Source organism: Papio anubis, chromosome 7 (assembly GCF_008728515.1).
Source record: "Papio anubis isolate 15944 chromosome 7, Panubis1.0, whole genome shotgun sequence".
In the NCBI taxonomy this organism is placed as follows: Eukaryota; Metazoa; Chordata; class Mammalia; order Primates; family Cercopithecidae; genus Papio; species Papio anubis.
The window spans coordinates 147,018,856-147,044,077 of NC_044982.1; the positions used below are offsets into that span (position 1 = coordinate 147,018,856).

Consider the following 25,222-nt stretch of genomic DNA (forward strand, 5'->3'; position numbering starts at 1 on the left):
TTGAGACCACCCTGGGCAACACAGTGACAGCCCATTTCTACAAAAAATTTGTTTTAAATTTTCTTTTTGAGACAGAGTCTTGCCTTGTTTCCCAGGCTGGAGTGCAGTGGCACAATCATGGCTCACTGCAGCCTCGACTTCCTGGGCTCAAGCAATCCTCCCGCCTTAACCTCCCAAGTAGCTGAGACCACAGGCACGAGCCACCACACTGGGCTAATTTTTAGTAAAGATGGGGTCTTCCTATGTTGCCCAGGCTGGTCTTAAACTACTGGGCTCAAGCACTCCTCCTACCTAGGCCTCCTAAAGTTCTGGAATTATAGGCATGAGCCACTGTGCCTAGTTCAATGTTCTTTTCAATAGCTCCTTAATATTCCATAATATTGTTGACAAATTATTCAACCATTTTCCTATTGATAAACAGGCAGACAGTTTTTGGCTACCTCAATAATATGGCAATTAACATCCTTTTAACATTCATATACTAATGTGTTTTTCTTTCTTTGAATAAATTGCTCAAAGTGGGATTGCTGGTTCTAAGGATAGAGAATGTGCATCAAAATTTTAAAAGTTTCATTATAAACTTTTAGGTTACGTTTCTAAAGGTTTAGCAGTCCACATTCCCATCAGCAACATATGGAAGTACCTATTTTCCTACACCCCTGTCATCTCTGGATAACATGAATTTAAAAATGTTTCCTGTCTGATGGGTGAAGTTGAGATAGCTTTGCACTTCTTTATTATTGGTGAGGTGGAACGGCTTTTCAGAAGTTTATCAGCCATGCACATTTTCTCTTCTGAGAGCTGCCTGGTTATATCCTTTGCTCATGTCTCCCCTTGTCAGTGCTTTCTGCACATGAGAGGTACTAAGCCCTTGTCTGTCACACGCATTTCATGTTTTCCTTGCTCTATCATACAGCACCACAGACAGCTTGTTAGCAGCCAACACTGTGTGAGTGAAAGACTAGTAAGACTTCTGCTGTTGTCGGGATCCCTGGGGGTCAGAAGAAAGCAGGACAGGCAAAACTCAGCATACCCAATTAGGAGAAACACTTGCTGTTAGAATAATTTAACTGTTCTAGGCATTAACATGTTAGGATGTTTACTGAAGATCTAGCCAGGAGGTTAAAAAATACCAAACAAACTACATTTATTTGTCTGAGTGGGTGGGGTTAACCTGCTGTGGTCACTCAACACTGAGGTGCACATGTGGCACCTGCAATGCAGGGTTCCTCCAGTTCTAGAGTCATAAACACCTGTGCTATTAGGAAGGTGGAGGCATTCAGGACCAAACATTTCCTCCACTCCAATAACGCTCTCACTCTGACAACTTCCTCAAGAATACATTTCCTACAGGTGATATTTATAAGCCTAGGGAAAAAATCCTTTAACAGAGATGCCATCCTGTGACTAGATACAGCATCCTGATTGTCAGCAGTGTGTTCCCAGCCTCACCCGCAGGTCAAAAGGAAGCATCACCAGCATCCCGCTGTGGTCCATGAATAGGGCAGCTTCGTTGTGCTCATATATTTGTCTGTTTCGGGGAAGCAGTAGTGGGGTACACAACTGAACAGCTCCTACACCAAATGAGAAAAAATAGCTCATCATCAGGTTCACATTCTTCTTAGGAGGCAACCTAAAATTAACACAAACCTGACAGTTAAGTAATTGCTACTGGGACCATTGAAATCATATCAGTTTTTCTTTAGTTCTCTAAATTTATAAATAGAGAGCTCACCTAGAGTTAAGTTTGACAGTTTGGTCATATTTCTGACTCCACAAACCAATTGCATTTTAGTATCAACAGCGAGGCTGTAGCATTCAAATCAGTTTCAAAAATAAGCTTAAATTCCACATGATGTCAATTATTTATAACTGAATTTGAAAGTAAAATATGGTATGCCCAAACACTAACAGCACTTTCTAATGATGAAAAAAGTCTTACGAGAAGAAATATCATTTTTAAAAAGGGCGTACATACCATGTCTTTTAAAGATGCGGATGATGGTTTCACACACATACTGCTGCATCTTGGCTGTACGGATTGAGAAGTTGCCCTAAAACAGGACCGATTAAAACGTCATCATTGAAGGCTTATCAAACGGATCCTTTAAGATATTAACCTGTGGCTTGCAGTAGGCACTACATGGCTTATTTCCAGGTTCAAAAAAGAAGTCTCGACAAGTCCCTTCCTCTTTGAACACATCAGGGAAGAGGACACATACCTTTCATGGCCTGCTTTGGAAAGCAAGAGCTAACCTTTCAAGCAATGGGAAGGTTGCCTGGGTTCAAAGTCCAAATTCTTGGCCACATTGATACTGCCTTTCAGAGGGAGCTAATCAAATAAACACATTCTCCCTGACTCAGGAATACTGTGGCACAACGACCACCTAAGAGCATGAGGCCCCTCCTACACACCAAGGTGATTCATGGCAGGCCTGTTGAGAACTACATGGCATTTACATATTTTGCCAATAGCTTTCTTTTTCATTTGCTTTTGTATTATAAAAGTAGTACCATTTCACTGTAGAAAATTTAGAAACAACAGATAAGCAAAAAGACATCTATAAAAAAGTCACCTATAATCCTGCAAATATCTTTCTATAATAATATTGCCAGCTAGTTAAAACTGTGTTTGGTCTCTAAAATCTATACTGATCTCCCATAAATTTTACTATGACTTCCTCCACTACTCTATCCTTTAAAATTATATCATATTTTAAGCATACAGAAACATATAGAGAATATAACAAATACCTGTTAGCTACTCATCCAACTTTATCAAATTTTTTTTTTTTTTTTTTTTGAGACAGAGTCTCACTCTGTAGCCCAGGCTGGAGTGCAGTGGCCGGATCTCAGCTCACTGCAAGCTCCACCTCCCGGGTCCACGCCATTCTCCTGCCTCAGCCTCCTGAGTAGCTGGGACTACAGGCGCCCGCCACCTCGCCCGGCTAGTTTTTTTTTTTGTATTTTTTAGTAGAGACGGGGTTTCACCATGTTAGCCAGAATGGTCTCGATCTCCTGATCTCATGATCCACCCGTCTCGGCCTCCCAAAGTGCTGGGATTACAGGCTTGAGCCACCACGCCTGGCCAACAAGAACTCAAATTTTAACATTTCACTAATATGCTTCAGATTTTTTTTTTAAAAGAAATTAAATGTTAAAGTCTCCCCAAACTGGCAACCTGGCTACACTTCAGAAACTGCTTGGGAGCTTTTAACAAGATTCTGAAATGCCTCACACCTGGAGATTCTGAGCTACTAGATGGGCTATGGGACTTGGGCATCTGCCTTGTCAGAGAGTTTCTGAGATGAAGTAGATGTGCAACCAGCACTGGGAACTACTTTCTACTTCATCTAGATATGAGCTGGTTGATGCTTTTGGCTCTGGGCATTTTGGCTAGGGATCAGTCTCTAAATGCACTGTTTCTTTTTCTTTGTCTTTTTTTTTTTTTTTTTTTTTTTGTGACGGGGTCTTGCTCTGTCTCCCAGGCTGGAGTGCAGTGGCGCGATCTTGGCTCACTGCAACCTCCCTGCCTCCTGGGTTCAAGCGATTCTCCTGCCTCAGCCTCTCGAGTAGCTGGGATTACAGGTGCATGCCACCACGCCCGGCTAATTTTTGTATGCACTACTTCTTAATCTCTTGCGGGGGTAGGGAGGAGGAAAGATCAAGGACTCCTTCAAGTAGGTGATTGAAAGTATGGATCCTCTTCTCTGAATGCATATACACACGTTTTGCATGTACTTTTAGGGCCTTCCAATACCTCACATAAGAACTTATGTTGGAGGCATTAAAAGAATCTATGAGAAACTGGCTTGATCCTTTTGTGGACCAGGTGAAGCTCCCTTTGTGCAGCGTGGTTTAAGCCCACCTTCAGTATGTCGCTGTCATAGGTGTAATCGATGGCAGGAGAGATGCGTTGGGAGAAGATCTGAGCCATCATGGTGCGGTAGGCCTTCCCATCCACGTTGGTCAGCGTGTGGTGCAGCACTTCATGCAGCTCTGACTCCTCCATCTGGGGTGGGGGCAGCAGCTCACTCTTGAGCAGTTCTGTGGCTGTAGGCCGTTTTGCTGGATCGTGGTTTAACAGCCAGGAGATGACGGATTTCTACAATAAAACCCAGGCACACTGCTGATGAGACGCAATGGATAAGGCTCAGCTATTCTCTGGACAAGTCAGTAGTCACTTCAGGTCAAAGAAAAGGTACCACTATTCTTTATTCTTACACTTAACTGGCATTCTGAAATTTCTGAATAGGTCATTATTTTTTCTGCTTTATTATGACAACAGAGTTGTGCAACAATGTAGTATGAACATTTCTCAAAAGGAGGCCCCTTCTTTTTATACTTTATTGTCACAAGCAAAAAAAAATCAACTCGACAACTACATAGAAGCAGAAATTAGGCCTTATAAACACACAAAATATCATATAAAAAGGTGTAAAAAGATAAAATAAATAGCTTCACATGCCTAATTTTAGTAGAAATTGTAAGGCTGCTGGAATCCTAAAAGCAATGTAAAACATCTTGTTTTAATGGTTTCTTCTCCATTTATGTTATATGTATCGATACCATTCCCTTGAATTCTCTTGATTTATGTTACTCATTTGTTATATCTCCATAGCCACCTCATTAAAGCAGTGAACTATATGAAGGCAATCTAAACCTTTGAGAGGTTCCTTAATGATGCTTAATCCTCTTGTTTATAATAAAGATTTATAAGGGGTTAGAGAAATATTTGAGATAAGAAAACCTCAATTATTAGATGGACTTTTATTAAGCATTTTCTAATTATAAATCTTTAAAATATGTCCCCTCTCCCTACTCTCCTTCCAGTCATAGGGTAAAATAAAAACGCAGGCAATTACTTTGTATGGGATATAGGAGTATTATATAGAAAGAAAATGACATGATACAACTTTTATGAAAGGTATATTCAACTGACAAAAACGAGAATGCCCTACTGAGCATAACAGACCCTGCTGTGCTGGTAAATGTGCATGGCAAAAAGTTACGTTATGTACATTCTATAAGCATCTTCTACGTTTGCTCCTTTCAGCTAAAAATCAATGACTATGACATGGGAGGTGGTTGTGGTTTTGTTGTTTTTGTTTTGGTGCCAATTTGTACAGCCCAGACTCAAATGCTCAACGGTAGGAGTATATATCTGATGCCAGGAGGGCAGTCCTCATGGTGAAAAATGGTTTGTACAGTTCCTGGGCCATTACAGCTGTCAACAAGGGGAAAGACCAAGTAAGACTGACCTTGTTATAAGGAAAGGCTATGAAATGAACATTTACTTATGACATCCAGAAACAATAACAGCTACCAAAAGAAGCAGAAACATGACTCAATGTATTTCTAATGGCCTTCACCAATTAAACAGATGAGGCAGAATGGGTCCCTACAGCCATAAATAACCGTCATGTTAAACATGACCAAATGACACAGAGTTAGTGCTAATATAAATAAGGAGTATTTCATCTTTTTATTTTATAGGTGAGGGAAATTAAAGTCTAGAAAAGTGGCTTGTCCATTCAGATACATAACCAGCAAGCAAGAAACACCAAATTAATACAATATTCTATCTATGCTTTTGTACTCAACATTAATGATTTAAATTTTAACTGTCAGTAAGTCAGTTTAAGAAATAAACTTCCATATGACAAGAGTATTAACCACTGTACCAAGACAAACAACTGGCATTCAGAAGAAAGGCGTACCAGAAGCCCAATACACAAATTCACTAAAATAGTTTTTTAAAAAATATTTGCTGGATGCCAGTATTAGCCTATGTCATGAGTCACACACACATACACTCAGATATTTATGGTATATAGGATAAATTATTTTGCTTTAAAATACTGTAACAATAGACTGTCTAGAAAATGCAGCCCTTGCCCTATAATCTGAGCTACTGCAACCACAAAACAGAACAAAATTATAGTTTTAAATTATATTTTTTTCTTAAAGCCCCAAGCTTTATCAAAAACAATAAGCTGTAAAAGGATTCTTTTTTTTTTTTCTCAATAGCTAAGCCAAGGGTCCAAATAGCACTTCAAAAGCACAATGAATTGCACAAAAGAACCCTGTAGTTTGTTCATTTTCTGTGCCAGCCCTTGGCATTTTTATGGTGTAGATCAAATCTAATAACATTTTAAGTGCTTCATCTTTTGCTATTTTTTCCCCACGTTGTTCCCAGGACACAAGAGAATGAGTGGCAGAAGATTACTAATTGAAAAAGAAGAAAAATAATAATTAAAATGCAAGATGGAAGACATTGTAATTGACGCATCAGAAAATTACCTGCTTTGCATGCTCTCCATCATCGAAGTCTTCTGGAAACTTAGGCGAAGTGGGCTAAAAAAATATATTCAAATCAGCAAGGTTTTGGCAGACTGCCACAGAGAAAGCATTTATTCACCATAAGAAAATCAAATACAGAAATAAAAATTTGCTAGCAAGGAAAGCTAGGTGATACCTTCTTGAAACCTGACGCTTATTCTTCCAATTACATACATATTATTTTAATATAAACTTTACGCAAATGACATCCTCATCCAAACCTCCCTCTTCATTTTTGTCCTAATGCTGTTCGCACCTTTGACCTCACATACTATAACACTGGCCCCTTTTAGTTCAGGCAATAACAGAGGCAAGGGCTAACCCCAAAAACATAAATGGAAATTTCATTGAGAAAAAAATTTCAAGGGGCAGAAAGCACATCTGAGTACAAAGTAAAAATCTAATGGCTTCGGAGAACAACAAAGTAGTTTTATTAAACATGTAGATGAAAAAAGGCAAACAAACAAACAAAAAAACACCCATCTACCAACACAGATGGAGTAAGAGAAAAAAATCTCTACTTCCCTAAAAGTTGTCACCTTTCTGGTAAATAAACATGAATTTTAGACTAAAGAAAGGCACTTCATTAAGGACACAATCATCTAAGAGTATTCCAATCAAGGCAAGGCAATAGTAATCACTTAGTCCTATACTTTACGCGCACAGCTGTCCACGCTGTACTGACAGTAAAATAATTTAATTGTTTTCAAGACTATCCAGAGAAGTATTCTTTCAGTGGAATACAGGAGTATTCTTACTGCATTCTAGTTACTATGTTTATGAATTAACTTAATAGATATTCCTGCTTCACTCTGCTCAGTAAGAAAGAAGGCGACTCTCCAGATGTCTTGCTCATAAATATGTGAATTTAAATTACCCTCACCCAAACCTCATTCCTCACTTTCATCTTAATGCGTTTGCTCATGGGCACCTCTGATCTCGCACGTGTAATGTGGGTCCTTTTTTAGTTCAGGCAGAAAAAGAGGCAAGGATTAATCCCAAGAACACAAATGGAAATTTCATTGGGAAAAACATTTCAAGGGGCAGATATTTTTTTTCAGACTCATTTTGACTTCTGGTCTCCGTAGTTTTCTTTAGACATTACTACACCTGGTCCACTCAACAGGCATCTTTCACTTCTAGAACTAAATACCCATTATTCTTACAATCTACTCCCTTGTTATAACCGTATTAATATCAAATCCAATTTTGTGGCTTCTTCCTTTGTTTTAAAATCAAGAGTAAATCTCAGAATAATTTTTTAAAAAGCAACTATAACCTAGCAATTTCTCCAGGTAAGATTTCCAAAAACAAACAAAACTGGGGCAAGTTTTTCATCACTGGAGGTGGGGTTCTATTAACCTCGCTGTAGAAACACAGTAGGGAGACCAGTAAGATCCTCCTACACGCTGATATTTGGCTCCCAAAACTGCTATTTCAATAACTTAACTGAGGTGACTTCCTTTGCCCAGAAAAATGTTTCACTAAAAATGGGAAAACTGGTTAGTCTTGCATATCTGAATACATGAGTCATTAAAATTACAGTAGGACAGCCTTTTCTATATTATAAATACCAGAGAAATATCCTGCTTTGAATTCTGATCTCTGTGCTAAGATTCGGGTTACTGAAAATGTAGGGACTGAGACACCTGATACATACATCTCTGAGTTGGTTGAGAACGAAGATCCTTTCTGAAGCCGTGACCATGGGGTGATAGGACATCTCAAAGAAGATAATTCCCAGGCTGAAGAGATCCACTTTCTGAGAGGGAAAAATATTTGCATTTAGAGAGCCTTGACATGAAAGCATAATTTACCAGGGAATTATAGGATAAGCATTGTTAGCTGAAATAAAGTTTGTATGAGTACAAAACAGGTCCCACTGGAAAAATGTGAAGATTTGTTCTCAAAAAATTATGGTTATAAAGGCTAAATGATATATTTTGTATTTAGATGATGACAAAATATTTCGCATGATGTCTTTAAACATTTTCACAGAAATTTTTTTTCTTTTTTGAGGCAGGGTCTCACTCTGTCACCCAGGCTGAAGCGCAGTGGTGCAATCTTGGCTTACTGCAACCTCTGCCTCCTGGGCTCAAGCAATCCTTCCACCTCAGCCTCGCAAGTAGCTGGGACTACAGGTGTGCACCACCATGCCCAGCTAATTTTTTTGTGTGTATTTTTTGTAGAGACTGTTGCCCAGGCTGGTCTCCAACTCCTGGACTCAAGTGATTCACCCACGCTGGCCTCCTAAAGTGCTGGGATTACAGGCACGAGCCACCATGGCTGGCCTTCCTAGAAAATTAATAGTAATTGGTTTAGTTGTATCCACAGACAACAGAAAACCACTGATTGAAAACTGGAAATAATGGCTGAAGAGCAAGGACAACTGAGATTGATTATAAGAATTTGTTTTGTTTTGGGCCAGGTGCAGTGGCTCACGCCTGTAATCCCAGCACTTTGGGAGGCTGACGCAGGTGGGTCATGAGGTCACGAGATCGAGACCATCTTAACACGGTGAAACCCCCGTCTCTACTAAAAAAGACAAAAAATTAGCCAGGTGTGGTGGCAGGCGCCTGTAGTCTCAGCTACTTGAGAGGCCGAGGCAGGAGAATGGCGTGAACCGGGGAAGCAGAGCTAGCAGTGAGCCGAGATCGCGCCACTGCACTCCAGCCTGGGTGACAGAGTGAGACTCTGTCCTAAAAGAAAAAAAAAAAAAAAGAAAGAAAAAAATTTGCTTTGTTTCGCATCTTGGCTAATCATCTTAAAAGTGAAACACAGACCAAAATCCGCAGCTGATAGAAAAGGCCAGTTCCTGACTACAAGGTCATATGGCCTTCAAAAAGAAGAGAACTTTGCCATTTGTGACAACATGGATGAACCTGGAGGACATTATATTAGGTGAAATAAGCTAGACACAGAAAGGCAAATACCGTATGATCTCACTGGTATGCGGAATCTAAATAAAAGTCAAACCCACAGTAACAGAGAACACAGTGGTGGCTACCAGGGGCTGGGGACTGGGGGTCAAGGGGAGATGCTGGTCAAAGGGCACACATTTTCAGTTATCAAAAATGAATACATTCTGGAGATCTAAAGCACAGCATGGTGACTACAATTAATAATAATGCATTGTATTCTTGAGGTTTGCTAAGAAAGTAGCTCTCAAGTGTTCTTACCACAGATAAAAAATGGAAACCAGGTGAGGTGATGGGAATGATGGGAATGTTAGTCAGCTTCGTTGTGGTAATCATTTCACAATGTATACATACATCAAAACATCACATTGTACACCCTAAATATAGACAAGGTTTGTCAATCATACCTCCATAAGCTAGGAAAAAAATACCAAATAAGTAAAAATAAAACAAAAAGCTAGAGAAAAAAACAGTAAAGTCAAAAAACTAGAAGGATATAAATAATCAAGATAACTATTAAATAATTGACAAAAACAAAAAAAGTATCTATAATAAAAAGAAAAAAGAAGCAAAAAGGCAAGTCAGTGCAGAGGAAATTTAAGTAGGGTGCTATGAAGGAGAAGATGGCGCTGGGAAGGGAGTGCGTCTGAGGAAGCCAAGCATGGCACGGCTGCCGAGGAAAAGACTGCACATGGTCAGGGGCACAGAGGTGCAGAGCCGCTTTCAGGACAATGGAAGCAATTTTCAAGAAATACTCTCGACCTCTGATGTCTTAAAAACATTCGCTGTGGCATTTCCTATACACGTTGGCTACAGAAAGCATAGAACAAAAGCACCAAGAATAAAACAGCAATTTGATGATCCCACCACTCAGGGATATTTACTACTGATGTCTAAGAAGCACCCGCTTCGGTTTTTTAAAAAATATGTATGTATGGCCAGGTGCGGTGGCTCATGCCTGGAATCCCAGGACTTTGGGAGGCCGAGGCAGGTGGATCACCTGAGGTCAGGAGTTCGAGACCAGCCTGGCCAACGTGGTGAAACCCCGTCTCTACTAAACATACAAAAATTAGCCAGGTGTGGTGACCGGCGGTCTGTAATCCCAGCTACTCGGGAGGCTGAGGCAGGAGAATCGCTTGAACCTGGGAGGCGGAGTTTGCAGTGAGCTGATATTCTACCATTGCACTACAGCCTGGGTGAAAAAAGCGAGACTCCATCTCAAAAAAAAAAAGAAATAAAAGACGCTAAAGGTGTCTGCCCACACTCACAGTGTGTGCAACCCATCTCCCGATACTCTAACCCTTACCCTCACCAGGTACTTAGAGGTCTGTTTCAACTTTATGTTGTTGTCCAGTGCTCCCTGTCAGAACCAAAACCCAGGCTTGAATCTCCACTGCAAGCCTGAGCATTTGCTTTGATGCAAATTGCTTTCCTAATGTATTTTCTTTTATACATAGATGATTGATTCAGACAGGGTCTTGCTCCACTGCCCAGGCTGGAGTGCACTGGCATGATCATAGCTCACTGCAGCCTCAATCTCCTGGCCTCAAGCAGTCCTCCCACCTCAGCCTCCTGAGGAGCTGGGACTACAGACATGTGCCACCAGGCCAGGCTAATTTTTTTGATATTTAGTAGAGATGAGGTCTCTACTATGTTACCCAGGCTGGTTTTGAACTCCTGAGCTCAGGCAATCCTCCCGCCTCAGCCTCTCAAAGTCCTGGGATTACAGGCATGAACCACCATGCCTGGCACCTAAAGTGTTTTTAAAGTTTAGCTTTACACTCTTGCCCTAAGTGATCTCATCCAGTCTCATAGCTTTAAATCCTATCTGTGTGCTGATTTCAAATTTATACTTCTGATTCTCACCATTCCTCTGAACTCAAGTGTTGGGTCTCTAACAGTCTACTTGACATCTCTAATTGGATTTCTTATCAGATATTTCAAACTAACATGCCTCAAACTGAATTTTTCTGTCATCTTCTCCTCCTTCCCCTTATGTCTTTCCCTAGGTTTCTTCACTTCAGTCAACCACTCTTCACCCAGGTGCTCCAGGAAGAAACCTCAGCCCTGGACTTTTTCCCTTCCTCGTTCTCACCCAACATCCATTCCATTGGGGAAATCTCTCAATTCCCTTCCTAAATCAGCACACTTCTCTCCATTTCTACTGCTAGGAGTCCAGTTCCAGCTGCCAACTGCCCTCCCTGGACTTTCTGCAGAGCCTCCTCGCAGCAGCCAGAGTGAACTCTCCTGCTCAAGATTCTTCATTGGCTCCCTGTGTACTTCAAATTAAATGCACACTCCTTATCCAGGCCAACCTGGCCCTGTGTGATCTTTCCCTGCCTTCTTTTCAAGCTTCACTGCATGCCTCTCTCCCCTGTTGCTTGCCACACTGTGGCCACACTAGCCTTCCTTTTGACTGTCTTAAATGTACCAAGCTCTCTCTCACCCAGAGCTTCCTCTTTATGTGTGCACTTTCCTCTGCTTCTCACCATCTCCCTGGCATGTGTCAGCCCCCAACTCTGTGTGGCTTGTCCTTTCTCATCCTTTATCCTAAACGCCATCCTCTCAAGAGATCTTCTTTGGTTAATCTGTTCTCTTTGTCACTCAGCTCCATTTCTTTTCTTCCTAGCCCTCACCACAATTTGTGATTATATCTTTCATTTTTTACTTATTTGCTGTCTGTTTCATCCACCAGTGTACAAGCTCCCTGAGGGCTGGAGCCACATCTGTTCCTGGCACCTTGCCCAAGATAGGGGTTAGTTCTCACATTCTTTGGATGGATGGATGGATGGATGGATGGATGGATGGATGGATGGATGGGTAGATGGATGGGTGGATGGATGGGTGGATGGACGGGTGAATGGGTGAGTAGATGGATGGATGAATGGATGGATGGATGGATGGATGGATGGATGGATGGGTGGACGGATGGATGGATGGATGGATGGACTGTAAGCTCCTGGCAGCAGCAGTGCCAGTTTCAGCCACTATCCTTGGGACCATAAGTCCTTCCTGGAGTGTGAACAAGTGGATGTCCTGACTATTTTAGCTGAGACTAAACCCCAAATGCTGTGATCTAGATGTCCTATTACCTTAATTTTGAGGTTCCTTTTCCCCACAAAACCGCTTACCTGGTTGTATGCAGATTTGGTGCTTCCTTGGACCTCTGGGCTTACATAGAGAGCAGTGCCAACCATCCCAGTTAAGTGACCTGTGTGGAGGAAAACAGAGGGAAAACTTCCCAATAATAGGACTTACAGATGACACAAACTAAAACAAACAAACAAAGAAGGTTTCTTAAAAGTGAGGCATGATCTGTTAACTGTCCACGCCACTCACAGGAAGCAGCAGCATGCATTGTACCAAATGAATAACCATAAGTCACGTATGGCCACACACTCTGTTCTACACAAGGATGTCTTTGCTATTGCAGAGGAGGGACAGTGCCAGGTAAGAAGACTACAGATGGATCAGGTTATGAGGTAACCTCACATTACCAACGGAGGTTAGACAAAATAAAACTGTCTACCCCTGGGAGCCAATTATTCTACTCACTGAAGCTCTAATTTCTTAAAGTTCAAAGAACAATTAATAAATTGAAAAGGAAAAAAAATTAAAGCATTTCCATAATTTTGTTAACGTAAGGAACAATTAAAATCTGCTGTAGAATAAAACCTTTACAAGTAAAAAGCAGGTTTCAGGTTAAGAAATTCTGGGGTCTTTAACACATGGATGAAATATATAGTCTTCTGGGTTTACCTGAAGGGTCTGACTTAATCAAGTCTCCTGTCTGATCGTCTTGTTTGCTGTCAGCCTAAAAACATAAGTAAGTCAAATATCCAATCAAAATATGATATTATTCCATGAGAATGGCTTGTCCGTTTCTAAATGAAGACTGAGGAAATATTACATGGAAATCAAAATAATATAATAATGCTTTGAGGTTTAATTTTTTTTCTAGTTTACTCAACCCACCAATGCAAGGCTCTCAGAAAACCCAATGAAATCAAGAGGGAGGGGGGCAATCACTATACAACTCTTTCTTTAGGACAGGGATATGCAAACACTTAGAGAAACCAATTTATTTTCATGTTGCAAATGCCAAAAACAGAATCTATTTTCTAAGAAGAGTAAGAGTGTATTAAAAACAACAAATTCATCTTTCAACTTCCTCACTGCTGTTACTTTCTCTGCATCAATTTTTACTCTTCTTTCCTAGAGGCTGCTCAGCAAATGTGTTCCACCCTCGCTCATGGCTAACACCTCCCAGGTAGCCTCACCTCGCTCCACTATGTGCCACAGTGTTGTCAATCCCTAAGTCACTATTGTTATGTCTGCATTTGTAATAGGTGCTTCCCATTATAAGCCATCACCATCAGTAACACCGGCTTCAACATTCTTAGTGCTGGGCACTGTTCTAGGTGCTTTACCTGCATTCTTATTTATCTTGCTGATAACTTTTTGAGCTAGGCACTAGTATTAGGCACACTTTACAGATGAGGTATTGAGAAGTTAATTAGTTGTCCAAGATCATGCTACAAAGCAGTGGCAGAGATAGGATTCTATTCCACGTCGGTGAGACTCCAGAGCCTGAGCTCTTACCTATCTCACTATGCTACAGCCTTCCAGACATCAAGTTAAATTCTTTAGTTTGGGGATCAAGATTCCCACCATCTGGCCTGTGCTTGGTCTCAGCACTCTCCCATATGCTCCATGGGGAGCATGATCGGGGCCGTGTCCTTACTGTCCGCCTTCCCTCTCCTCCCTTTCTACTCCTAGTCTCACCTTCTAACTTGGCCCCAATGGTTGTTCTGACCATTAACACAAATCCTACTTTCCTTTCCTGATCACCCTTGGAATTAACTGCATTTCCTACAGATCTTGGTGCCTAATAAGTTGGGTTTATAATGTGAAGTAAAATTCCTCCCCCGGCATTCAAGGCCTACCACCTACAAGACTGCCCAATCTTCCAATGACTCCTCAACTGCCCTACATCCTCTCACTCTCCCCTGCACCTCACAGTTTTGGCCAGTCAGACAGTATGCTAGTCTTCCGACAGCCAAGTCCGCTTACCCTGGGGCCTCTGCTTAGGCTGTGCTTTCTCTCTGGAATCCCCATCCTGGTGTCACCAGGCCCTGCCCTCAACCTCCACCTTTTGGACTCCCACCCACCATTTAAGGACATCTGAAATGCTACTGACGTTATCCAGCCTTTCTTGATCCTCACAACCGTATGCTCTCCTGGTGTTTTATGTTTTTGAGCCTCATTTCCCCAAACCAACAAAAGCCTCTGAGGTATAAATCTAGTCCAGGGCCAGGCATGGTAGACGAAAATACCAAATGATTTCATAAAGTACTGTATGCCTTTGACCACAATATTGTTCCCAAGCCAATAATTTTGTGTCCCTCAAGTGGAATGCACTCAAAAAAATATACTCACAATTTCAAAGCCTACAAGATCATTTGCAGCATGCCCCTTCAGGTTTGTATAATCTCCTGAGGATTAGACAGCATGGTTCTGTGAATGCACTATTCTATCTGCTAACACTTTCAGGATTATCAAGGCATCTGAGTCTGTTTTTAGGTACAGTCTAATTTGTAAAATACTTACAGAAAAGGCTAGATGGTCTGTCGCCAAACCAAAATCACCTATTTTCACATGGTCATCAGAATCCAAAAAAATGTTGACAGGCTTCAAATCCCGGTGAATCATTCCCTGTTGAAAGAGAGTGAAGAAATAAACAATGGTTTCCCATGCATAAAGTTATACCTACTTCCTAATTTAAAAGGCCAACCTAGTGATGAAAATCGTATGAGGTGTTCTCCCACAGGTCCAGGCTGTCTGGCCTCTGCAATGTCTCCTGACTGTTCTATGACCTCTTTACCATCTCCTAGTTCTACCTGGTGGTATCCTGACCAGGTGAATTCTAAATGGTTCCCTGTGGCATCTAAGGCCCCTTCCACTGGGTTCACCAAGTTACCTTTACCCCTGCTACATCACAAAACCTCTGCTCTGGTCAGAGAGACACACCATTTTTTTTTTTTTTTTTTTTTTTTTTTGAGACGGAGTCTCGCTGTGTCGCCCAGGCTGGAGTGCAGTGGCGCGATCTCGGCTCACTGCAAGCTCCGCCTCCTGGGTTCACGCCATTCTCCCGCCTCAGCCTCCGAGTAGCTGGGACTACAGGCGCCTGCCACCTCGCCCGGCTATTTTTTTGTATTTTTAGTAGAGACGGGGTTTCACTATGTTAGCCAGGATGGTCTCGATCTCCTGACCTCGTGATCCACCCGCCTCGGCCTCCCAAAGTGCTGGGATTACAGGCTTGAGCCACCGCGCCCGGCCCAAGACACACCATTTTTATTTCTTCTTCTATTCCTTTCTTTGTATCATCTCTCCTTCATAGGATACTCTTGCTTTTTTCCATGCATTTGCACTGTACCAACATTTGCAAGTGCCAACTCATTCGTAAGTCTTCTACAGTAATTCTAACAGTTCAACTTGGCATCCCCAGCACACACAGTAGCTGTGCAATAATTACTTGTTTACATAAGACTGCTTTCTCATTTCCCTAATGGCTTGTAATGTGTATTGTTTCATGCATTATAATATAGAAAATAATGATCTCTTTTACCATTACATGAAGGCAAATTCTGGCTCCCTCTAGAAGCAGGAAGTCCCTCGCGAGCATGGGTCACACACTTGTGCCTCCTTGTATTTCTAGGTATGGCACAGTGTTAGATGCCAGCAAATGGTTAGCCAATACTGAGCAAACTGGATGGAGTGGAAGCAAGCCCAGGGGGCACTGTTCTAGCATCCCAGGATAAAATCACAATAATACAGCTTAAATGGCCCTCATCAGAACTCATTTTCATTTCTAACCTTGCAAATTCTGCTTCTACCAAATCATTTATAAACTACAAATTACAGCCCTTGCTTCTCAGTATAAATATGGTACAGTATAAACATTTTAAGGTTAAAGAAATTTGAGGCAAAGGAAAAAAATGATGAATTTATATTGGTTAATGCATTAGACAATTCCATTTTAAAAATGTAAGCAGTGTTTCATCCTGAAGCTAGGCCCATTAGCATTTACATTACAATGGCAATTTCTAGCTTTAAAATGACATTTTAGACATGTGACAAGCTACTTTACTCAGAAAGTCTCATTTCTCTTCTTGCTAGATGACTTTCTGGTTTCTCCATGTTCCTATGAAGGGCGACACTAATTCTGTTAGAATCAGATAACTTGGCAAATATTAATCACATCCTTGCTTAATTCCTTTTTTCTCTTTTTTGAGACGAAGTCTCTTACTGTCACCTAGGCTGGAGCGCAATGGTACAATCTCAGCTCACTGCAACCTCCACCTCCCAGGTTCAAACGATTCTCCTGCCTCAGCCTCCCAAACAGCTGGGATTACAAGTGCGCACCACCACACTCAGCTAATTTTTGTATTTTTAGTAGAGATGGGGTTTCACCATGTTGACCAGTCTGGTCTTGAATTCCTGACCTCAAGTGATCCACCCACCTCGACCTCCCAAAGTGCTGGGATTACAGGCATGAGCCACCACACCTGGCCCTAATTCTAAAGCACTCAAGGAATCATCCTCACATTCCCTACATGTTCAAATATTTTCTCCTCTCCCAGAGATTAACACATTTTTTTCTGTAAAGGGCCAGAGAGTAAATACTTCAGGCTTTACAGCCCCTGTTGCAACTACTCAAATCTGCTGTTATGGAAAAAAAACCACCATAGGCAATATGTAAACAAACGAGCATAGCTATGTTCCAATAACCTTGGGAGCATTGGAATTTGAATTTCATGTAATTTTTATGTGTCATGAAATGTCCTTTTAATTTTTTACAACCATTTAAAAATGTAGGAGCCATTATTAGCTCACAGGCCTTACAAGAACAGGCTTAGATTTGGCCTGTGGGCCACAGTTTGCTGATCCCTGTCCTAACCTTTAAAGTTTTCTTAACATTTTTTAATGTTATACTCTGATACTTTGTAATATTTTATTGTCTTTGACACTTTGTTCTATTAGCTTTCCCTCTATTTCAGTTTTTCTGAAACTGAACATTTGATATTTTTATGCAGTCATAAATTTTTGTAAACATAAGTCTTCAGATATGAAATGTTGTAAAGTTTACTTTCTCATGGATATAAGCTAATCCATCCAGAATCTCTCGAAAAAGTCTCCAGAGTCTGATGGTGTCTTGATACAGTCCCTGGTCAATGGTGTCCCGTAAAGTGCTCTTCTCACAGTACTCCATCTATGTACAGACAAGGACAAACAGGAGAATCTGATTACGCGACAGGTTTAAGTTAAGGAGTATAACTTCAATTTACATAATCCTCCATTTTAAAACTTGTACCATGGGTTTTAAACAGTTATGGGAAAGACTTGGTTTTTTACACTGAAAAAGAAACCAACAGTATTAAAAAAATACCTTGGGGGTAAATATGCATAATCTTAGCACTCCAACATAATCATTTTTAATTTTTTATATTATTGCTTATTTAAAATATGACTTGTTTAAAATATTTATCACAATTAATATAAAAAAACTGAGAATGTAGTAAAATTTTACAAGATGGCTTCCAAACCCAAATTTACAAGGAGAGTTAGTTAATCTAATGATGTCATTAGCTTTTCTTACATTAAAGACGACCTTCAAGTTTAGAGCAAAAATATTGTAAATACTGAAACATTCGAGTCTTCTTGGAACAGTGAGACAGGGGCTCTGTCTCACCCCTTCTTGAGTGTATTCATATATCAGAAAACAGTGCAACATGATTTAAATCTTCAATCGACATGCACCATCTGATTTATGAAACTAGCCTATATGCTTCAACTAGTGCCAGAGTTGAGATTTCTCATGAAGAAAGGTTTTATTGTTTTTAAAAAGAGAAAGATTAGCTTTTGCTCTATCATCTTCGGAATAACTGTCAGTAAACTCTGGCTCACCCTCCGGGCCTCACAAGGCCTCCTCTGATGCCCACACTGTGATCTTGATGCATGTCAGATGCAACTCCTTTGTGTACTTCTATTTCATTCTAATTGTGTAGAAGGTAATGGAATAAAATAGAGAATAAATAGTAGTTTGGGGGACCAATGCTTTATTAACTGTGTAAATGGTACCTCAAATATATTTATGTTATAGAATACCTAAAACCAGCTCCAACTCCAGGAAAGCAAATACTTAACTCATCTCATTCAAAATGCTGTAACTTGTCTGAGGGTTCCTTTTTCCGCACAGTTCTGTAGCTCACATTTAAAGATCTGCCTGCTGGCAGTTATGACTGAAATACTAACATTGACCCACAGTCTTGTTCACTTGGGGCAGAGGAAAGACTTCTTTGTTTTATGGCCACTCCTCTACTAGCAGAGCCCACCCTTGTTTAGGATACTGCTGCTCTGGCAGGTAGGCAGGCCAAAGCCCAGGCTTCTTAGTCATGCTCCATTGGAACTGGCTTGCCTGTGCGCTGGTCTCCAGAGGTTCCAGGACAAGCCACTTCGCCTAAAGTCACATTGGTGTTACTTTTGCATGTACAGGCATGTGTGCATCATATCTTACTTGTCCAGATTCAGTTGGTTAGGCAAAGTGGAGTTTCTGTGGCCATGCAGTCTAGCATTTATGGAACTCAGATATGGTTCTAAGTACTTCACATGTTATTTATTCTTTATTAGTGTATAAGAGTTACTATTATGTAATTTATAGATGGGGAAACTGAGGCACAAGATACTGAAGAACCTTGCCCGAGTTCACGCAGTCCTAACAGGTGGATCCAGGATGTGAACGTACACAGCCTGAGCCCAGAGCCACCCTATGGCACCTCCTGACAAGCTGCAGGAAAGCAGGAATTCCAGGCTGGGGAAAAGGGCCTCCACATGGTAATCCTCTCGGCCAATTAATCTTTGGTAGTGGCAGTAAGCCCTCCTCTGTCCATTATCTTGTTCCAATACCCTGAAACAGGGCCATCAGCCACTACTGAGTGTTGCTGTGTCACACCACGACCTCACCTGGATGTAGAGGTAGTGTACAGCCTCGGTCGTCACTGATGGCTCACTTTCATGGCAGCCATTCTTTTCACTGCAGTCTTCATCCTAACCCAAAAGGAACACACAATAACTCAAAATGGAAGCCAAAATTAAGCACAATCATCATCATCATCGTCAAGTATTTGTGCCCACCCCCAACACAGGGGCCACCCTGTTGCCTTAGGGAGAAGTCAGTGAGCAGAATATAACCACTGTCCTTAGAAGCTCAAAGCATCTGGCTGTGAATCCTGGTCTGTTTTGGGTTGGTAGGCTATTAATTACTGCCTCAACTTCAGAACTTGTTATTGGCCTATTCAGGCATTCAACTTCTTCCTAGTTTAGTCTTGGGAGGGTACACATATCCAGGAATTTATACATTTCTTCTAGATTTTCTAGTTTATTTGTGTAGAGGTGTTTATAGTATTCTCTGATGGTAGTTAGAGAAGCCGGTACCATTCCTTCTAAAACTATTCCAAGTAATAGAAAAAGAGGGAATCCTCCCTAACTCTTTTTATGAGGCCAGTATCGTCCGAATACCAAAACCTGTCAGAGACACAACAACAAAAGAAAATTGCAGGCCAATATCCCTGATGAACATCAATGCAAAAATCCTCAATAAAATACTGGCAAACCGAATCAAGCAGCACATGAAAAAGCTTATCCATCATGATCAAGTTGGCTTCATCCCCGGGATGCAAGGCTGGTTCAACATAAGCAAATCAATAAATGTAATCCAGCATATAAACAGAAGCAAAGACAAAAACCACATGATTATCTCAATAGATGCAGAAAAGGCCTTCGATAAAATTCAACACCCCTTCATGCTAAAAACACTCAATAAACTAGGTATTGATGGAAACTATCTCAAAATAGGAGCCATTTATGACAAACCCACAGCCAGTATCATACCAAATGGGCAAAAGCTGGAAGCACTCCCTTTGAAAACCGGCACAAGACAGGGATGCACTCTCTCACCACTCCTATTGAACATAGTGTTGGAAGTTCTGGCCAGGGCAATCAGGCAAGAGAAAGAAATAAAGGGCATTCAATTAGGAAAAGAGGAAGTCAAATTATCTCTGTTTGCACATGACTTAATTGCATATTTAGAAAACCCCATCGTCTCAGCCCAAAATCTCCTTAAGCTGATAAGCAACTTCAGCAAAGTCTCAGGATACAAAATCAATGTGCAAAATCACAAGCATTCCTATACACCAAGAACAGACAAACAGAGAGCCAAATCATGAGTGAACTCCCATTCACAATTGCTATAAAGAGAATAAAACACCTAGGAATCCAACTTACAAGGGATGTGAAGGACCTCTTCAAGGAGAACTACAAACCACTGCTCAAGGAAATAAAAGAGGACACAAACAAATGGAAAAACATTCCATGCTCATGGATAGGAAGAATCAATATCGTGAAAATGGCCATACGGCCCAAAGTAATTTACAGATTCAATACTACTCCCATCAAACTACCATTGACTTTCTTCACAGAATTAGAAGAAGCTACTTTAAATTTCATATGGAACCAAAAAAGAGTTCATATAGCCAAGACAATCCTAAGCAAAAAGAATAGGAGGCATCGGTCAGGCGCGGTGGCTCAAGCCTGTAATCCCAGCACTTTGGGAGGCCGAGACGGGTGGATCACGAGGTCAGGAGATCGAGACCATCCTGGCTAACAGGGGGAAACCCCGTCTCTACTGAAAAATACAAAAACTAGCCGGGCGAGGTGGTGGGCGCCTGTAGTCCCAGCTACTCGGGAGACTGAGGCAGGAGAATGGCGTAAACCCGGGAGGTGGAGCTTGCAGTGAGCTGAGATCCGGCCACTGCACTCCAGCCTGGGCAGCAGAGCGAGACTCCGTCTCAAAAAAAAAAAAAAAAAAAGAAAAAAGAATAGGAGGCATCACACTACCTGACTTCAAACTATACTACAAGGCTACAGTAACCAAAACAGCTTGGTACTGGTACCAAAACAGATATATAGACCAATGGAACAGAACAGAGGCCTCAGAGGCCGGGCGCGGTGGCTCAAGCCTGTAATCCCAGCACTTTGGGAGGCCGAGGCGGGCGGATCACAAGGTCAGGAGATCGAGACCATCCTGGCTAACACGGTGAAACCCCGTCTCTACTAAAAACACAAAAAAGTAGCCGGGCGAGGTGGCGGGCACCTGTAGTCCCAGCTACTCGGGAGGCTGAGGCAGGAGAATGGCGTAAACCCAGGAGGCGGAGCTTGCAGTGAGCTGAGATCGCGCCACTGCACTCCAGCCGGGGGAAAAGAAAAACACCCCTCCTCAAAAAAAAAAAAAAAAAAAAAAAAAAGAACAGAGGCCTCAGAAATAACACCACACATCTACAAACATCTGATCTTTGATAAACCTGACAAAAGCAAGCAATGGGGAAAGGATTCCCATTTAATAAATGGTGCTGGGAAAACTGGCTAGCCATATGCAGAAAGCTGAAACTGGATCCCTTCCTTACACCTTATACAAAACTTAACTCAAGATGAATTAAAGACTTAAATGCAGTGAGCTGAGATTGCGCCACTGCACGCCAGCATGGGTGACACAGCGAGACTCGGTCTCAAAAAAAAAAAAAAAAAAAAAGAAAAGAAAAGACTTAAATGTAAGACCTAAAACCCTAGAAGAAAACCTAGGCAATACCATTCAGGACACAGGTATGGGCAAAGACTTCATGACTAAAACACCAAAAGCAATGGCAACAAAAGCCAAAATTGACAAATGGGATCTAATTAAACTAAAGATCTTCTGCACAGCAAAAGAAACTATCATTAGAATGAACACACAACCTACAGAATAGGATAAAATTTTTGCAATCTATCCATCTGACAAAGGGCTAATATCCAGGCCAGGCACGGTGGCTCATGCCTGTAATTCCAGCACTTTGGAAGGCTGAGGCATGGGGATCACCTGAGGTCAGGAGTATGAGACCAGCCTGACGAACACGGAGAAACCTCGTCTCTAACAAAAATACAAAATTAGCTGGGCGTGGTGGCGCATGCCTGTAATCCCAGCTACTCGGGAGGCTGAGGCAGGAGAATCGCTTGAACCCAGGAGGCGGGGTTGTGGTAAGCCGAGATCGTGCCATTGCACTCCACCCTGGGCAACAAGAGCAAAACTCCATCTCAAAAAAAAAAAAGCTAATATCCAGAATCTACAAGGAACCTAAACAAATTTACAAGAAAAAACAACCCCATCAAAAAGCGGGCAAAGGATATGAACAGACACTTTTCAAAAGAAGACATTTATGCAGCTGAGAAACATATGGAAAAAAGCTCATCATCACTGGTCATTAGAGAAATGCAAATCAAAACCACAATGAGATACCATCTCACTCCAGTTAGAATGGTGATCATTAAAAAGTCAGGAAACAACAGTTGCTGGAGAGGATGTGGAGAAATAGGAATGCCTTTACACTACTGGTGGGAATGTAAATTAGTTCAACCATTGTGGAAGACAGTGTGGCGATTCCTCAAGGATCTAGAACTAGAAATATCATTTGACCCAGCCATCCCATTACTGGGTATATACCCAAAGGATTATAAATCATTCTACTATAAAGACACATGCACACGTATGTTTATCGTGGCACTATTCACAATAGCGAAGACTTGGAATCAACCCAAATGCCCATCAATGATAGACTGGACAAACACTGCACGTTCTCACTCATAAGTGGGAACTGAACAATGAGAACATATGGGTACAGGGAGGGGAACATCACACACTGGGGCCTGTTGCGGGGTGGGGGCTGGGGGAGGGATAGCATTAGGAGAAATACCTAATGTAGATGACAAGTTAATGGGTGCAGCAAACCACCACGGCACATGTATACCTATATAACAAACCTGCACATTCTGCACATGTATCCCAGAACTTAAGTATAATTAAAAAAAAAAAAAAAAGAAAGAAAAGAAAGAAAGAAAAGAAAAAGAAAAAAGAAAAAAAAAAAAAGAAGCTCACAGCATCATTGCAAGTTTGCTATTTCCAGAATCCTCCGTGTGGTTTACAGGTCTGTTGTTACGCAGAACAATGATGGGGTAAACAGGTAATAGGCAGGCATTAAAGATGTGCAATCTACAGATAGACTCCTTGTCAAGTCAATTCTTTCTTACCACTGATATCCATCTATGGCTAAGAAGGTCAGAATGTACACAAGCTAATATTTGAAGGGTTCAGTTTTACTGGAATTCCGTACTTTTTGGTGGTAGGCTTATTTCAGAAACAGAAGACTAGAAATCCACCTTTAGCTAAAACAATTTAAAAGTGACCACACTGTCAAAGGGCACACTGCCCTCAGAGGTACATGCTTGAAGAACATGCCTTCAGCTGCCGCTTGCAGTGAACGACCCTCTGGAACACTTCTCATACCATTACTCTGTCACCAACAGCTAATTTTCTTTCTCATACATGACACTTTTCTTAAAAAAAGTCTTTTTTCCCCAATAGATGTATTTGAATACTTATAACCCCAAGTGCAGAAAAAGCATTAGTTAGTATTTGACCATTTCTGATTTATAACTTTTTTCTGAGGAAGAATTTTTTTGAACTTTTTCCTTTATCCAAGGAAAAAAAAAAAAAGCTCCACGCTGGTAACAATCAGATTCTACTCCTGAATCATTTATGGATGCTGGGGATTATCTGTATTACACTGTTAATCTCTTGGAGACTTCTACCCATCAAATTAGGATGCCCATGGATGCTGTCCTTAACTGAGCAAAACCAGGATTTGGTGCCCCTGTAATAATTATGTGCATGATAAACACTAAAACCAAACATTAACTTGGCTTTAGCAGTAGTTCAGGCTTTTTTTTTTTTTTTCAGACAGAGTTTTGCTCGTCACCCAGGCTCAGCGATCTTGTCACCCAGGCTGGAGTGATCTTGTCATTACGTGATCTGGGCTCACTGTAACCTCTGCCTTCTGGGTTCAAGCAATTCTCCTGCCTCAGCCTCCTGAGTAGCTGGGATTACAGTCGCCTGCCACCATGCCTGGCTAATTTTTGTATTTTTAGTAGAGACAGGGTTTCACCATGTTGGCCAGGCTGGTCTCAAACTCCTGACCTCAGGTGATCCACGTGCCTTGGCCTCCCAAAGTGCTGGGATTACAGTTGTGAGCCACTGCAGCCAACGTAGTTTATTTATGCTATTATTCCTGGTTAAATTTATAACTAACAAATTTTTATTATTAGTGGTTTGACAAGGGAAGTACTTATAAAAAAACACACTGGCTAACACTCAGATCTCCTTCAAATCAACTGAACTGCTTATATAAGAGTCTACACTTAAAATTTTCTTTATCTACTATGAATGAACCCTTATAACTGCTGGCAATTATATTTTTATTCCTGGTAATAAAGTCATTGCAGGCTGGGCATGGTGGCTCACACCTGCAATGGCAGCACTTTGGGAGGCTGAGGCAGGAGGATCATTTGAGCCCAGGAGTTCTAGGCTGCGGTGAGCTAGGACTGCACCACTGCACTCCAGCCTGGGAGACAGATGGAGACCCTGCCTCTTAAAATAGTAATAGTAATAAAGTGGTTGTGTTCAGTCCCCAGTAGTAGAATAATTCCCCACAGCCACAACTGACGACCCTGGTAGTTTCTGGTGACCTCCCTTACTGGGCTAATCAGCACTTCATCGGAAGTCCAGGTTAGTATGTGAAGCCAGGAGTACTATTATTATTGTGTTAGCAACAGTTGCATTAACTATCTCAAAAATTACTGCCTTTAGAAGAAACAACCTCAAGCTATATTTGTATTCATAACTGACATGTAGATTGGGTTTATGTTTGATGCATTGTTTGGGAAATTTGCAACACAAACTGGCATAAGAATTACTTATTCTGATGATGAACTTTTATGTACTTTTTATTAGAAAGTAGAACTAATTTTAGATTTTCAGC

General features: G+C 41.3%; 1 protein-coding gene across 2 annotated transcripts in view; it reads right to left on the minus strand.

Annotated features, from left to right (window-relative positions):
- The window catches only part of EIF2AK4 (eukaryotic translation initiation factor 2 alpha kinase 4), a 113,264-nt gene that overhangs the window by 32,816 nt on the left and 55,226 nt on the right, over nucleotides 1-25,222 (minus strand). For both annotated transcript variants that reach the window (XM_021940415.2, XM_021940416.2), the window contains exons 14-23: nucleotides 19,284-19,367; nucleotides 17,410-17,532; nucleotides 14,871-14,975; nucleotides 13,020-13,074; nucleotides 12,392-12,471; nucleotides 8,003-8,104; nucleotides 6,304-6,357; nucleotides 3,869-4,105; nucleotides 1,979-2,054; nucleotides 1,453-1,574 (exon numbers count right to left, since the gene is read on the minus strand). In XM_021940415.2, the coding sequence (XP_021796107.1) occupies nucleotides 1,453-1,574; nucleotides 1,979-2,054; nucleotides 3,869-4,105; nucleotides 6,304-6,357; nucleotides 8,003-8,104; nucleotides 12,392-12,471; nucleotides 13,020-13,074; nucleotides 14,871-14,975; nucleotides 17,410-17,532; nucleotides 19,284-19,367 (1,038 nt within the window). The remainder of the gene's footprint in view (nucleotides 1-1,452; nucleotides 1,575-1,978; nucleotides 2,055-3,868; nucleotides 4,106-6,303; nucleotides 6,358-8,002; nucleotides 8,105-12,391; nucleotides 12,472-13,019; nucleotides 13,075-14,870; nucleotides 14,976-17,409; nucleotides 17,533-19,283; nucleotides 19,368-25,222) is intronic.